The sequence below is a fragment of the Pangasianodon hypophthalmus genome, chromosome 7 (assembly GCF_027358585.1).
Source record: "Pangasianodon hypophthalmus isolate fPanHyp1 chromosome 7, fPanHyp1.pri, whole genome shotgun sequence".
In the NCBI taxonomy this organism is placed as follows: Eukaryota; Metazoa; Chordata; class Actinopteri; order Siluriformes; family Pangasiidae; genus Pangasianodon; species Pangasianodon hypophthalmus.
The window spans coordinates 29,696,652-29,713,307 of record NC_069716.1 but is presented as its reverse complement, the minus strand read 5'-3'; the positions used below and the strand labels follow the sequence as shown (position 1 = coordinate 29,713,307).

At 40.1% G+C, this 16,656-nt stretch overlaps 1 protein-coding gene and 2 non-coding genes across 3 annotated transcripts; all 3 read left to right on the top strand.

The window, feature by feature from the left end:
- Nucleotides 1-215: 215 nt before the first annotated feature.
- On the top strand, nucleotides 216-287 carry trnat-cgu (transfer RNA threonine (anticodon CGU)). Its single transcript has one exon. It is a non-coding gene; the product is annotated as a tRNA-Thr (tRNA).
- A 1,757-nt stretch (nucleotides 288-2,044) lies between these two features.
- Nucleotides 2,045-9,206, top strand: LOC113542062 (C-factor). The gene is made up of 6 exons (XM_034306026.2): nucleotides 2,045-2,291; nucleotides 4,319-4,370; nucleotides 6,558-6,745; nucleotides 7,600-7,767; nucleotides 7,999-8,109; nucleotides 8,748-9,206. Exons 1-6 carry the CDS (start codon nucleotides 2,145-2,147, stop codon nucleotides 8,859-8,861), a joined length of 780 nt encoding a protein of 259 aa, XP_034161917.2. The 5' UTR covers nucleotides 2,045-2,144; the 3' UTR covers nucleotides 8,862-9,206.
- A 7,191-nt stretch (nucleotides 9,207-16,397) lies between these two features.
- On the top strand, nucleotides 16,398-16,469 carry trnat-cgu (transfer RNA threonine (anticodon CGU)). Its single transcript has one exon. It is a non-coding gene; the product is annotated as a tRNA-Thr (tRNA).
- Nucleotides 16,470-16,656: the final 187 nt, after the last annotated feature.

Genomic DNA, 16,656 nt, shown 5'->3' with positions numbered 1-16,656 from the left:
TAGTTGTAAGAGGCCCACTGTCCACGTTCATTTATATTGAGCTAACTGATGTAAATATTGCTCACAACTCACAACATATACCATCCCTGCTGAAAAAAGAATAGAACCCTCATAAAGTTCGTAATGGTTTTAATGGTTGTAATGGGACTTGTATTGGTTTTAATGGAAACTCTAATGGTCCCTGTGGGTCTCTACTGTTATGAGTCATATGCGAAGGCATGATGGCCAAGTGGCAAGGCGTCGGTCTCGTAAACCGAAGATCACGGGTTCAATCCCCGTTCATGCCTTTCTGTAATTCCCCCTTGGGGTCAATATGGTATCTATTAAATGCTTTGCTGTGTCTGGGGTTATACTCTGACCTTCAGAATGCAACAGTTGCTGGTTCTTAACACTTTCCTCCAAGTTGGGCCTCAAGTTTAGGAAAAAAAAAAAAACAAGCTGCAGGGGAAAGTGGGTCAGGGTCAGGATCTGTCTAATGCCATAAATTCAGCAGGGATGTAGGCTATATGAAGACTTTCATGTTATAGAGAAAATGTACTATGCTTAAATAAAGAATGAAAGAAAGTAACTGTCTATACGTTTACAGACAATGGTTGAAGAAATCTTGTGATTGATTACTGCCATGTCCAGAGATTTCCTTTAAATGGTCTACTTTTTAAACAAATTTGTTTACAAATTTGTATATTAGGATGTTGTGTAGTCTGAGATGTGTGTGTTGAATGTATTGTGTTGTGACCAAACACCAAGAAAAATTCCTAACACATGTAAATATATGTGGTAAAAAAGATAAAAAGATTCTGATTCTGATATTGTCCAGTGTAGAACTGTACAGTCGTATTGTGTAGAACTGTATAGAATTCAGGAAGAAGCTGTTTGTGATGATTTTGTCATGGGGATCTTGTAGCCCTGCTTTACTATACACAAAAAGACTCATGAACAGCTTTTTCCCTTCAGCTGTACTAATGCTGTACTCTAAAATCTAACCTCCACCTAATAACTAAATAGTAGCATTAGACACCATTATCTGCTATTATCTGCAATTATTTGCAAGTACTTGCACTTTACTGCAAATCTGTCATTACTACAGTTATTTATATCAGACTGTTATTTGCACATCTGCATTTTTATCCACTGTATGTATCTACTGTATCATATTACATGCATCATGCTGTTTACCTTTACCTTTATACAGTTTATCTCAACTTACTGCACCTTAGTTCTTATTTATTTCATTTAACTTAATTGCATTTCATTTGCATTACTGGTTATGCATCATACTGTTTACCTTTACCTCTACACTGTTATCTTAACTTACTGCACCATAACCTTATTTGCTAGCTGCACTACTGCTTGGATGCTGAGTGCATTTCATTTTCTCTCTATTCATACTCTGACAATGACAATAGAGTTGAATCTAATCTAATCTAACCTAACCTAATGTACACCAACACACTGCTATGAATTCCAGATCATTTGGAACGGCTCACCAATAAGAGTCGACTCTTTCAGCTACCAAACGACTCGCTGCCATTTAAACAAAAATTCACAAAGTTTGTTATATTTTGACCTGCCGTTGTTCTACTTAAGGCTGGAATTGTTTCACTTTTACCAACAATATACACACTCAGCTGAAAGTCAGTCACACGATTCACCATTACATAACAAACAGATTCCCAACCCTGAACCTGGAGAAACCCTTTTTGTATGTTCTGTATGCTCCTGTGTGTTTTAGTTTTAGTTTCTCCCTGCTCTTACATAACTGAGTCAATGAATCATTAACACTGACAGCCTTTCCTGAGTTGAAGTGTGTGTGTTAGAGCAGGAAAAACGCAGTGGTGTTCACTGAGACCAGGTTCAGGAAACTGATATCTACACACAAAACAATGTTCATGTTCACAAGCTGATTCAAAAGAATTCCTTCAAAACTAAAGCTTGTTTTGAGTAAGGTTCAGAGAGAAGTTCGTTACTCATAGCAGGAGGAGGAGTGTCTTGCTGAGAGGCGTGGCCTTTTAAAGCAGACTGAACTTTTAAAGTGAACTATTCTCAGAGTGAATCATTCGGACACTGTGTGTGTGTGTGTGTACGGTGTTGTGTTCTGTTCAGGACTTTGTAATAGCAGTAGAGTGACTTACTAAAGTGTAAAGATGAGTGTGAATTTTGTTAAGTGTAACTCGGTGTTAATCACCGGGACGAGCAGAGGTCTGGGTCTGCAGATGGTCAAACATTTAGTGGGAATCTCTGAGAGACCGAAGAAGATCATCGCCACTGCCAGGAATCCAGCCACAGCTCAGGTGAGCTTCATTCCAGCTTCAAAATAAATCACTAATACTAATCCCAACCCTACCTCTGACCCTGATTCTAACCTAAACTCTAACCCTAACAATAATCTTAACCCTAACCCTCTTAAACCTAACTCTAATCCTCCTAAATCTAAGTCTAACCCTCCTGACTCTGACCCTAACCCTGACCTCCCAGGATTTCATCATTTTAAAAAGAGGCCATGCATTATTATTCTTTTCTTTCTTGTCTGTGACTTAATTTTCTAGTGATGTTGTCATGACACAGTTGTTTTCTCGTGATCTTGAATTAATTTTCTCGTGATCTCGACATAACAAAAAAAGCTGTTTTCTCACTATTTAATCCTGAATTAATATCAGCCAGACCCAAAGTCCAGAACAAAATCAATGGAAAGTAAATTTTGCAGAACTGAAGCTGTGGTCTTTATTGTGCAGGTCAGACTTTTAATTCACACTGCACTCGACATCATTAATATACTGAAAGTGGAACTTCATTTCTGTTTTTTCTCTCTCTCTCTCTCTCTCTCTCTCTCTCTCTAATCTTTAGTAAATATTTGTACAATCTGCCTGTATTGGACCATCAGATGATTAAAACTTGCATTTATAAACTCAGTGAAATAGTGTGTTAAAACTAGTGTTTATTAAAGTGGCACTGGTTAAACTTTAAATTTCTTTCGGCGCTCTATAAACTCTTATTTAAACACAAGAACAAAGTCATGAGAGAGATGAGTTCAAGTCACTGTCATGGACACTGTCACAAAGCAGCTTTACAGAAATAAATACATTCAGGATATAAATTTTAAATTTATAAATTTATCCCGAATGAGCGATCCCTAATGAGAGGAGACGGTGGTGAGGAAAAACTCCCTGAGATGATATGAGGAAGAAACCTTGAGAGGAACCAGACTCAAAAGGGAACCATCCTCATCTGGGTGATAACAGATAGCGCGATTATAAATCATTCCCTTCTGTAACTGTGTGCCATAGAGTCAAAAAGTGCGATTGTGTAACCAGGAACTTATGAGCTTATGAGCAACTTGTAAATATGAGCATCAGATCAATCAGTCATTCCTGAATTCATTATAGTTTTAGCTTGAAGCAGCCAAACATCCCAGTTCACCACAACACTCTATGCCTGTGAATCCTCCAGATCTGCTCCTTTACGTAAACAAATATGTTTTCAGCCGAGACTTAAACCCTGAGACTGTGTCTGAGCCCCGAACAGTAAGTGGAAGGCTGTTCCATAACTGTGGGATTTGTAAGAGAAAGCTCTACCCCCTGCTAAAGCCTTCACTATTCGAGGTACCAACAAAATAGCCTGCACCTTTTGATCTGAGTAGGCGTGACGGATCATAAAAGACCAAAAGTTCATTCAGGTACTGTGGCGAGAGACCATTTACTGCTTTATAGATCAATAGTAGTATTTTATAATCAGTGTGAAATTTGATTAGGAGCCAATGCAGTGTGGATAAGATAGGGGTGATGTGGTCATATCTTCTGGTTCTAATAAGGACTCTTGCTGCTGCATTCTGGACTAACTGGAGCTTGTTTATGCATCTACTGGAACATCCAGACAGAAATGCATTACAATAATCCAACCTAGAGGTAACAAAAGCATGAACTAGTTTTGCTGCATCGTGTAGTGACAATATATTTCTTATTTTAGCAATATTTGTGAGATGAAAGAAAGCAATCCTAGTTATATTATCTACATGAGCTTCAAAAGAAAGACTAGAGTCGATAATCACACCAAGGTCTTTTACTGCTGCACATGATGAAACAGAAAGGCCATCCAGAGTTATTATGTAATCAGAAAGCTTACTTCTAGCTGCATGTGGTCCTAGTACAAGTACTTCTGTCTCGTCAGAATTAAGTAGAAGGAAGTTACGCAGCTTCCAGTGTCTCATGTCTTTTACACATTCATGCAGTCTGTTACTGAACAGCTAAAGACTTCTCCACCCCAGTTAGTTCACTATGTATGTGATTTTGATCTAAATGTTAAATAAATCTCATGTTTTCAGGAGCTGCAGCAAATTGCCAAATCTCATGCTGAGGTTCATATCGTGCCTTTAGGTGAGTGCTTCATGTTTCACACCTGCTTCATCTTCTTATTATATGTTGAGTCACATATATATATATATATATGTGTGTGTGTGTTTGCTTTTATAAGGACACCTTTCAAATTGAGCTGATTTTGAGTCACGAGTCATTTTTTATCCTTTTGTTTGTAGTATTGATAAAATTGCAGTGCATGAACATGTTACTACTACTACTACTATTAATAATAGTAATAACAATAATAATAATAATAATAATAATAATAATAATAAATCTGGATAGACCAGGGTTGCAGAGAATTTCAGTGGACTGAACTGAGTACTTGAGGGAAAATATATGTATGAAGGTTAACAGACTTTCCTTGATTTTTCTATTTTATTTACCCTCTCTGGTTTGATTAGTGAAGTGAAGATATGAGTTTAAAAAAGTTGACGACAAAAACGTCATGGTTAAAGACAACTGAACAGAGAAGTGTGTTTATTCTCCCTGCATCAAATTTAAGTCTGTGGCATTAGTTAATTCTTTAGAAGAATTTTTATGTAGCTGGACCTTTTCGCAATTTGATTCGAATATGTCTGGGACACACATTTACACATAGATGTTTACACAGACATTTACATACAGACATTTACATACAGACATTTACACATAGACATTTACATACAGACGTTTACACACAGACGTTTACACATAGACATTTACAAACAGATATTTACACATAGACATTTACACACAGACATTTACACACAGACGTTTACACACAGATGTTTACACAGACATTTAACCACAGACATTTACACAATGACATTTACACACAGAAATGTACACACTGATATTTAACCACAGACATTTACACAGTGACATTTAACCACAGACATTTACACACAGACATTTACACACAGACATTTACACACAGACGTTTACACACAGACGTTTACAAACTGATATTTACACACTGATATTTAACCACAGACGTTTACACGCATACATTTACACACAGACATTTACACATAGACATTTACACACAGACATTTACACACAGACGTTTACATACAGACGTTTACACACAGACGTTTACACACAGATATTTACACACAGAAATTTACACACAGATATTTACACACAGACATTTACACACAGACGTTTACACACAGACGTTTACACACATACATTTACACACAGACATTTAACCACAGACATTTACACAATCACATTTACACACAGATATTTAACCACAGACATTTACACACAGACATTTACACACAGATATTTACACACAGACGTTTACACACAGACGTTTACACACAGACGTTTACACACAGATATTTAACCAAAGACATTTACACACATGTTTACACACAGACGTTTACACACAGATATTTACACACAGATATTTAACCACAGACATTTACACACAGATATTTAACCACAGACATTTACAGACAGACATTTACACACAGATATTTACACACAGATATTTAACCAAAGACATTTACACACAGATATTTACACACAGATATTTACACACAGATATTTAACCAAAGACATTTACACACAGATATTTACACACAGATATTTACATACAGATATTTACACACAGATATTTAACCACAGACATTTACACACAGATGTTTACACACAGACGTTTACATCTGTGTAGACGTTTACACACAGACATTTACATACAGATATTTACATACAGATATTTACACACAGACATTTACACACAGATATTTACACACAGATATTTAACCACAGACATTTACACACAGATATTTACACACAGACATTTACACACAGATATTTACACACTGATATTTAACCACAGACATTTACAGACAGACATTTACACACAGACATTTACACACAGACATTTATATACAGATATTTACACACAGATATTTACGCACAGACATTTATATACAGACATTTACACACAGATGTTTACACACAAACGTTTACATACAGATATTTAATCACAGACATTTACAGACAGATATTTAATCACAGACATTTACGCACAGACATTTACGCACAGATATTTATGCACAGAATCGAGACTCAGTTCAGTGCAGTTTACACCTCAGTAATGTCTCTGCTGTGATATGATCTGAGTTTTAATCAGAGATCAGGTGTGTGTGCTGTGAATATTATCATTTTTCTGTGATTAATCCTCCACGTCTGTTTGGTGCGATGTTTCAGACGTGGTCAATGATGCGAGTATTGAAGCTGCAGTTCAGAAGGTGTCGAGCATCGTGGGTCCTGCGGGGTTAAACTGCCTGATCAACAACGCAGGGATCGCGATCATGTCGGACCTGAACTCAGAGACACGTGATGGCATGATGAAGACGTTCCAGTGCAACACCATCTCGCCTCTGTTCATTACCAAGGTACACAATTACAGCTCCACTCTGCCCTGAAACTCTGCCCTGTGTCCCATGCTGATGTCACGGGGGGACATTGTTATTGATATTGTTATTATTAGTGGAGATTTATGGGAGAAAAATGTTTAGCAATCTTAAAGTAATAGCAGTCAGGTTTCACTTCTCGCTTCTCAAAAAGTCCCAGAATGCAATGCAGTTACAGCAGAGACTCGGCTCGGAAAGTGGTGACTTCAAATCCTCCTCGGAAGTTTGTGCATACGAGTCGGGAGGTGGTGAATACGACCAAGAGGTTTTGGTCGGAAAAAATGGAGGGCGTGAGAAAACTTTTTGTTTTATTTATTTATTTTTTTGTATCATCAAAGTCACGTTCATATCGGGGCGCCCTTAACTCATAACACCAGAGAGCATAGATCAATAAGAACGTAAATGCATTTTATTTATAAAGCACAATTTAAAAAACAAAAAATCAATGTAAAAACAAAATGGGGGGGCGTGGTGGCTCAGCGGTTAAGACCTTCGACTTCTGCTCGGAAGGTTGAGAGTTCAAATTCCAGCACCACCAAGCTGCTTCTGCTGGGCCCTTGAGCAAGGCCCTTAACCCTCAACTGCTCAGTTGTATAAATGAGATAATTGTAAGTCGCTCTGGATAAGGGCGTCTGCCAAATGCTGTAAATGTAAACAAAAGTGCCGTACAGAGAATAGAATATTTTCTGCATTCATGTTTGTTTACCTGCGTAGATATCAAACATCATAATAATAAGAATAAGAATAAGAATAAGGTTCATTCATCAACTTTTTTCAGTCCTGTCCGTTGTGTGTGTGTGTGTGTGTGTGTGTGTGTGTGTGTGTGTGTGTTACAGGCGTTCCTGCCGTTATTACGAGCAGCGGCGGCGGTGGCGGTGTGTGACGGCGGTGCGATGAGTGTGAACCGAGCTGCAGTGATCAACATGTCCTCGGTGCTCGGCTCTCTGCAGCTCAACTGGGGAGAAGGAGCTGCTACTAAACTTCACGGTTACAGAGTGTCGAAGGTGAGACACCTGCAGCCAGATATTACACACTCACACACACACACTCACACTCACACACTTACACACTGGATTTACATCTGGATTTTCTCTCTCACTCTCTCTTTCTCTCTCTCTCTCTCTCTCTCTCTCACTCACACTCTCACACTCACACACACACACACACACACACACACTCTCTCACCCTCTCTCTCTCTCTCTCTCTCTCTCTCTCTCTTGCTCTCTCTCTCTCAGGCGGGTCTGAACATGGTGACGCGAAGTTTAGCAGTTGATCTGCAGCCGGACGGGATCCTGTGCACGGTGGTTCATCCCGGCTGGGTGCAGACTGATATGGGAGGAAAACAGGTACAAACACGATGCAGTGAAACAAACCAGAATCGTTTAATTAGTAAATAATAAAGAGTGTGTGTGTCTGTGTGTGTGTGTGTGTGTGTGTGTGTGTGTGGAGTATTTTCCTCTAACAGCATGTCCACAAGTGTTTTATTCCTCTTACACCACAGCAACTTACCAACAATTACAATTTTTTTATTAATTAAAAAACATGCCATACTTTTTATCTATTTATAGTTACAGTAACATGTTGTGGATCGTTGCTGAAAATATTTAGTTCCTGTTGTCGCTTACGTTATAGCAGCTATAAACAGTCGTTCCCTCACCAGCCTCTCTTTATTCTCTCTCTTCATGTTAATAAGACAAAAATAAATCGCAGCTTGTTACGCATGTTACAGAGAAACCGCAAAGAAGCGTAAACTCCTCTGTCCTGAAGATGTCGGAAAACTTAATGTTTCAAAGCTGTTACAAAGTGCTGACACTGGAGACTCCTTATAGAAAAGAGCTACAGGAAAATAATCAACTTCAGTCAGAATCCAGAATTGAACTATAATTTAGATTCAGTGTTTAGTCTCCGTGATGTGCTGTAAATAATCAACATTATAATAATTGTTCTGAACGTGTGCAGTTCATGCTGATGCTCTCTCCCGCAGGCTCCGCTGACTCCCGAGGAGAGCATCTCGTCTCTGTTAGCCGTGGTTTCTGCGCTGAGTGAAAAGGATCACGGGCAGTTTTTGGACTACGAGGGGAAGAATTCGCCCTGGTGAACACGCACATCAGCGACTCGATCACAGACAGCTGGGGATTAATTAAATCTAAAATTAAATATAATCAGGTGCTGATTTCAACTTTCAAATTTGTGTCACTTCCTGGATAAGATCAACCTTATTTGCATATTAAATCAATTATTGATTTAAAAAATTTGAATTAAATCAAATCAAAACAATGTATATTTGTTTGGAAATACTGCTGTGATTTTAAACCCTTGTGATCTTGTGATGGGAAAAACAGATTTTCTGCTTGCTGTTGTAGCTAAAAATCACCCGTGAGCCTTATTCTATTATTCAAATGAAAATATATTAATAAATATTCTACATCACTCTCCTAATAAACCTGGTGTTCATCTTCATTCCTCTATCAGACTGAAATTCAGAGCTTTTTATCATTAACCTTTAGCATTATGGATGTCTGTGTGCAGTATAAATAACAAAATAATAATAAAATAATAAAAGAAAATGACAAATTACAAGCATTACAAGTATATATATTTTATTTTACATATTCCTGGAAAATAAAGGGATGATTGACTCTGCTTTTATTTTTAATCATTTCATGCAAAAAGCATTTAGAAAAAGTTCAGAAGAAAGAAATTCATATGATGTACACTGGAGATCATGAGTTTGAATCCTGACGTGTGGGAGGGGCATACTCTCTCTCTCTCCTGTCAATCACAGTGAATCTAGCCAATCATGTTCACCTGTGAACTCATGTGTGTAGAAGAGGGCAGATAGCGCTTTCCTCCAAGTGTATTATGCCGCCGTATGATAGAACACAGCTAGCTAGTGGCTACGTGAGAGTTGTTTTTAAGCTCTGATCGTGTTCTAAGCGGAATCAGGGACATGGATTAGTGTTTATACTAGAAGCTGTTTAGAATCGTATACTATAAGTCTATGATGTGAGAGAGAGCTCGATACTGCCCCCTGGCTGTTTATGCTGTTTATGCTGACACTGCAGCCCTGACTCACAACAGGACCCATTCATCCCAAATGAGGTGCATTATTCTGAAATGATGCACCCATTTTCAGGCAACCTGCAGGGCTTTGGTCACTCGGAATGGCTTTCAGGGTTCATTATCGCCACGGCAATGAGCACAGAGAGAGAGAGAGAAAGAGAGAGAGAGAGAGAGAGAGAGAGAGACAGATACATCTATATACCTCATACCACATCTATATACGACATACTACATTTACATACCACATTTATGTACCTCATACCACATTTATGTACCACATTTATATACATCTATACATCTAATACCACATATATATACCTCATACCACATTTATTTACCACATTTATATACATCTATATACCTCATACACATTTATATACTACATTTATATACCTCCTACCACATTTATATACATTTATATACATCTATATACCTCATACCACATTTATATACTACATTTATATACCTCCTACCACATTTATATACATTTATATACATCTATATACCTCATACCACATTTATATTTATATACCTCATACCACATTTATATATATCTATATACTTATACCACATTTATATACCACATTTATATACCTCATACCACATTTATATACTACATTTATATACCTCATACCACATTTATGTACCACATTTATGTACATCTATATACCTCCTATCACATTTATATACTACATTTATATACATCTATATACCTCATACCACATTTATATACTACATCTATATACCACATACTACATTTATATACCACATTTATATACATCAATATACCACTTACCACATTTATATACCCTATACCACATTTATATACTACATTTACATACCTCATACCACATTTATATACCTCATACCAAATTTACATACTACATTTATATATCTCATACCACATTTATATACCTCATACCAAATTTACATACTACATTTATATATCTCATACTACATTTACATACCTCATACCACATTTATATATCTCATACTACATTTATATACCTCATACCACATTTATATATATATCTATATACCTCATAAAACATTTATATACTACATCTATATTGTAGCGTCACCACCGGCACCTGCCCGCCAGAGGGAGCCCACGCCTGAGTTTTGACGCGAGGAATTTTGCGCGAATTTTTTCGCATTTCATCCCATGGCCTACTGGGAGGAGAACACCAAGTGTGCCTTCCTCTTGTCTCTGCTCATGGGGAGGGCACTGGACTGGGCCTCGGCCGTCTGGGACACCAATCCCCAGGTAAAGACATATTTTACGTACTTCTCTGAGCTGATTCGCAATGTTTTTGAATACCCGGCGGGGGGGCGCGACGTAGCAGTACAACTCTTGGAGTTGTGTCAAGGCACTGAACTGGCTGTGGATTACGCTGTGAAGTCCCGTACCCTAACGGCCCAGAGTGCGTGGAATGACCCCGCACTGCTAGCAGTGTTTAGGGAGGGACTATGTCCGGCTTTACAGGCGGAGATGGCCTGCCGTAGCACGGACATCACGCTGTCTGAGTATATCACCACGGCCATTCATCTGGATAACCTCCTCCACCAGCAACGCCGCACGTCTCGCCCTCGCTATGAACCTCGGGTTCGGGAGGACTACAGCCGACCACGGGAGGAGGGGCCGGGGCCTATGCAACTGGGTGGCACCAGAGTGTCCCTGGAGGAACGTCGGGCTCACCGAAATCTATGCTTCTACTGCGGGGGGGCCGGCCACCGGGTTATCAACTGCCCCGAGAAACCATCTACCTCCAAGGTGAGAAACGATTTTGTATCCTCCTGCATGACACTGAAAGTGACTTTGCACCACACTCAGAGTACTATTGTGGTTCCAGCACTAGTGGACTTTGGGGCGGCCGTCGCGGACTGGCCCGAACCTACCACAGTCAAAGAATTGCAGCGGTTCCTGGGGTTGGCAAACTTTTCCCGGCGGTTCATAAGGAATTACAGGGGCATCGCTAATCCAATGGCTTCACTCCTGGGGGGTAAACCATGGCATCTACGCTGGATGGAACAGGCCCAAGCCACACTCACCCAGCTAAAGACTAGCTTCACCACAGCACCGATCTTGAGGCACCCAGTCCCCAGCTTGCCCTTCATCATCGAGGTGGATGCCTCCAGCTGCGGAATCGGGGCCGTACTCTCACAGCGCCATGGAAACCCAGGGAAAGTTTATCCTCGTGCTTACTTTTCCCGAAAGCTAACCTCAGCTGAAGCTAACTACGATGTCGGCAATCGTGAGCTCCTATCTATCAAGGAAGCATTGGTAGAATGGCGGAATTGGTTGGAGGGAGCGTGTCACCCATTTGTAGTACTGACCGACCATCATAACCTGGAATATCTGCGTAACGCAAAGAGACTAAGCCCAAGACAAGCTCGGTGGACACTGTCACATATCGACCAGGCACACGACACGACCCAATAAATGCGCCCAGCAGCCCAGAGCCAATACTACCGGCCGCCATAGTACTCACACCTATCAAATCGGACATCATAGAGAAGATCCAGCGGGCCCAGGCCAACAAACCTCCACCACCAGCTTGTCCACCCACCAAGCTCTTCGTGCCTGCCCCTCTTCGTCCGAGAATAATGTGGTGGGTGCACCAATATTGGGTATCCGGCGCACCACAGCCCTGATCAGCAACTGCTTTTGGTGGCCCGCACTGGCCCAAGATGTGGAGGAGTACATGGGGACCTGCAGCACCTGTGCACAGTCTCGAACCAGCCGCCAGCTCGCCATGGGCCTGTTAGAACCTCTGCCCATTCCCAAGCTACCCTGGTCCCACATGGCTATAGACTTTGTTAGCGACCTCCCTAGTTCTGCAGGGTACCCCACGATCCTAGTAGCCATCGACAGGTTCTCAAAGGCATGCCGACTGGTCCCCCTCAAAGGCCTACCCACAGCCATGGAGACAGCTACAATACTGTTTCACCACATTTTCCGCACCTACGGCCTTCCTGAGGACATCGTGTCCGACCGGGGCCCGCAATTCACGTCTAGAGTCTGGAGAGCTTTCTGCACACACCTAGGGGTCAACGTAAGCCTCAGTTCTGGATACCACCCACAGTCTAATGGACAGACCGAGCGTTTGAACCAGGAGATCGGCAGGTACCTCCGCTCCTACTGTAGCTGTGAACAGCAGCACTGGAGTGAGTTTATCCCGTGGGCAGAGTATACCTAGAACTCCCTCACCCACTCATCCACGGGACTCACACCATTCCAGTGCATTCTGGGGTATTAACCACCTCTGTTCCCTTGGTCAGGAGAACCCTCCGACGTACCTGCCATAGACGACTGGGCCCGCTGTAGCCAGGAGGTCTGGGAAAGCATCCACGTCTGCCTGCAACGTGCCATATGACGTCAAAGAATACAGGCGGACCGTCATAGACGCCCACTAGTCAGATTCCAGGTGGGTCAGAGGGTCTGGTTATCCACGCAAAACCTAAGACTGAGGCTACCCTGCCGCAAGCTGATTGGCCCTTTCCATATCGTCCAGCAAGTGAACCCGGTGAGTTACCGCCTGCAACTCCCTGCCTTGTATCGGATCTCCCCCACCTTCCACGTGTCCCTGCTCAAACCAGCACGCCCCCGCCAGGACGACACAACCACGGGGAATGAACCAGCACCACCGCTCGATATTGACGGGTCCCCAGCTTATAGGGTGAGCTCACTCCTCAACTCTCGACGCCATGGTAACCGCCTACGGTATCTGGTGGACTGGGAGGGGTACGGCCCAGAGGAGCGATCCTGGGTAAATGCGGACGGCATCCTCGACCCCTCCTTGTTGGAGGATTTTCATCCCAACCGGCCAGCTCCTCGGCCCCGGGGCCATCCACATTGTAGAAAACCAGGAGGTGTTCCTAGAGGGGGGCTCTGTAGTGTCACCACCGGCACCTGCCCGCCAGAGGGAGCCCTCGCCTGAGTTTTGACGCCACCCACGAGGAACACAGGGTTTTTCAGACATTTAAACAGCGCGTTCACCACACTAGGATGCGAAGTGTTGTTTTCAGGACATTACCAAGCCTTATCTCTCTGCCTTAGTGTTTTGTTGTCTTTTGTGCTTGACCCTGTTCATGTTTACGGTTTTCTGCCTTTGCCTTGTGTTTTTTTGGATTTGTTTGCCTCGCTGCTTGACTTCCTGGTTTATTGGACTTTGCTACCTGTTTCTCGACTACATTTCTGTCTGCTGTTTTGGATTATCTGCTATTAAAACTGCTAATGGATCCTACACAACCCCCCTCCAGCGATTCGTTACATATATACCACATACTACATTTATATACCACATTTATATACATTTATATACCTCATACCACATTTATATACCCTATACCACATCTATATACCTCATACCACATTTATATACTACATTTATATACCCTATACCACATTTATATACCACATCTATATACCTCATACCACATTTATTTACTACATTTATATACCTCATACCACATTTATATACCTCAAACCACATCTATATACTACATCTATATACCTAGTACCACATTTATATACTACATTTATATACCTCATACCACATTTATATACTACATTTATATACATCTATATACCTCATACCACAATTACGTACCTTATTTATATACCTACTGGACTTTATATGCTAACTACACAGGAAGGAACCTACATATGGTTAGAGATTATACACCATTACTTACTGATTAATAATTTTACTATTAATTAGACTGTAAATCTGGTGTACATGTTTCCTGCATAAACTGGGAAAGTTTTTCGAAGTTAAAATGTGTCGAATCCGTAAGAAGGTGGAAAGTGTGTTTTATGTGAATCTGGTGTGTTTTATGTCTTACTTTTTCCTCAAATAATGTTTAAGAACAAATCCCCAAACAACTAAACAGACATATAAGTAAACCTGTGAGGCGTAATGACATTTTGGGCGAAAGAAAAGAAAAGGTTGTACGTATTAAATAAAATGTCATAACGAGATGTTAATGTTAAAACAAATATCGTATACCGAAAGCAAGTCAGTGTGAAACAAATGATCAAAACTAACAAGAACCCAAACTGTTCGCAGAAAATAGTGTGTGGTTCTGAAACCTCTGACATTCTGTGAATTTACCTTCAGATTTTTACATAATTTCTTCAATCTGACAGTAAACTATACGAGTGAGATTATTTTCTATAATCCATCTACACAATAACGTTCAAGAGCACAGAGAGAAGGCTGGTTGTTGCTTCTGATTATTTGTTGTTGCCATATCGCTCTCTATTTTTGTTGTTTTTGTTAAATCTGACAATTAAGAGCACAAACACTCACGTTATTGACCTTTTAATAATCAGTAAATGTCACCATCTAGCGGTGACACATCGTCACTACAGCAGTGGGCCAAGAAAGAATAATATGTTTTAAATTAATAAATAATAAAAATATTATTCAAAAATAAAAATTATAATAAAAAAGAACCAAAACTAAGTCTCTCAAGTTAATCCGTTGTTAACTAACATTATGTTAAATTGCTAATTAGCTAGCCACAATCTGTTAGCTAACGTTCATGACAGAATGTTGAATTGTCCAATCGATGGCCTTCTTCTTAGGCACGTGTGTGACGTCACAGCCGAGAGAGCGCATGCGCAGTGGTGTTGCTTTTTTCAACGAGTAAATACAAAATGGCGGCGCACTGAGACCCTCACACACTGAATAGTGCACTTCTTTAGGAAGTAGAGAGGCATTTCACCAACAATACCCTTGTAATAAAGTAAATTTTTTGGTGCTGCCCATTTGTAAACATTTTTAACATGCTTTTATTGTTGAAAATATTGACGAGCATTTTAGATTATTATGGAAAAGTGCTGTTTGGTCTCATAAAAATTCCAGAAAATGCACACACACATGCATATATGATCAATCTTATAGTGATAATGGCTAACATTGATATCTGTAAATATAAATTCTTAGATAAAATGCAATGTTTTATTTCTTGATTGTAGTGGTTCATAAAACGACGGGATTCATTAAAATCATTCAGAGAATTAAACAGGAATAGATTAACTGTTATATTCCTATTTAATTGAAAAGTTTGAACAAAAATTAAGTTTGATAATTGTTGATTTTGCTTATATATGTCCTAAAAGTAATCTATTTTTCACTTAAAACTGAGTTTTGTTGAACTAACAGAAGGTCGTCTTATTGACTTGCTGTTGTTTATCAGTAAATGTCGCCATCTAGCGGTGACACATCAACACTACAGCAGTGACCTGAACCATAATAATAATAAAGTTAAGTTTATTATTTGTTTGATAATGTTATATTAAATTGTTAGCCATAGTTTCAGGTGTAGTTGTAAGAGGCCCACTGTCCACGTTCATTTATATTGAGCTAACTGATGTAAATATTGCTCACAACTCACAACATATATTGATGAAAAAACAATAGAAACCCTCATAAAGTTTGTAATGGTTTTAATGGTTGTAATGGGACTTGTATTGGTTTATCGGAAACTCTAATGGTCCCTGTGGGTCTCTACTGGTACTTTGTTGCCGTCTATTGGTGGCATGTTAGGTGGGGTATGTGAAGGCATGATGGCCAAGTGGCAAGGCGTCGGTCTCGTAAACCGAAGATCACGGGTTCAATCCCCGTTCATGCCTTTCTGTGATTCCCCCTTGGGGTCAATATGGTATCTATTAAATGCTTTGCTGTGTCTGGGGTTATACTCTGACCTTCAGAATGCAACAGTTGTAGGTTCTTGACACTTTCCTCCAAGTTGGGCCTCAAGTTTAAAAAAAAAAAAAAAAAACAAGCTGCAGGGGAAAGTGGGTCAGGGTCTGTCTAATG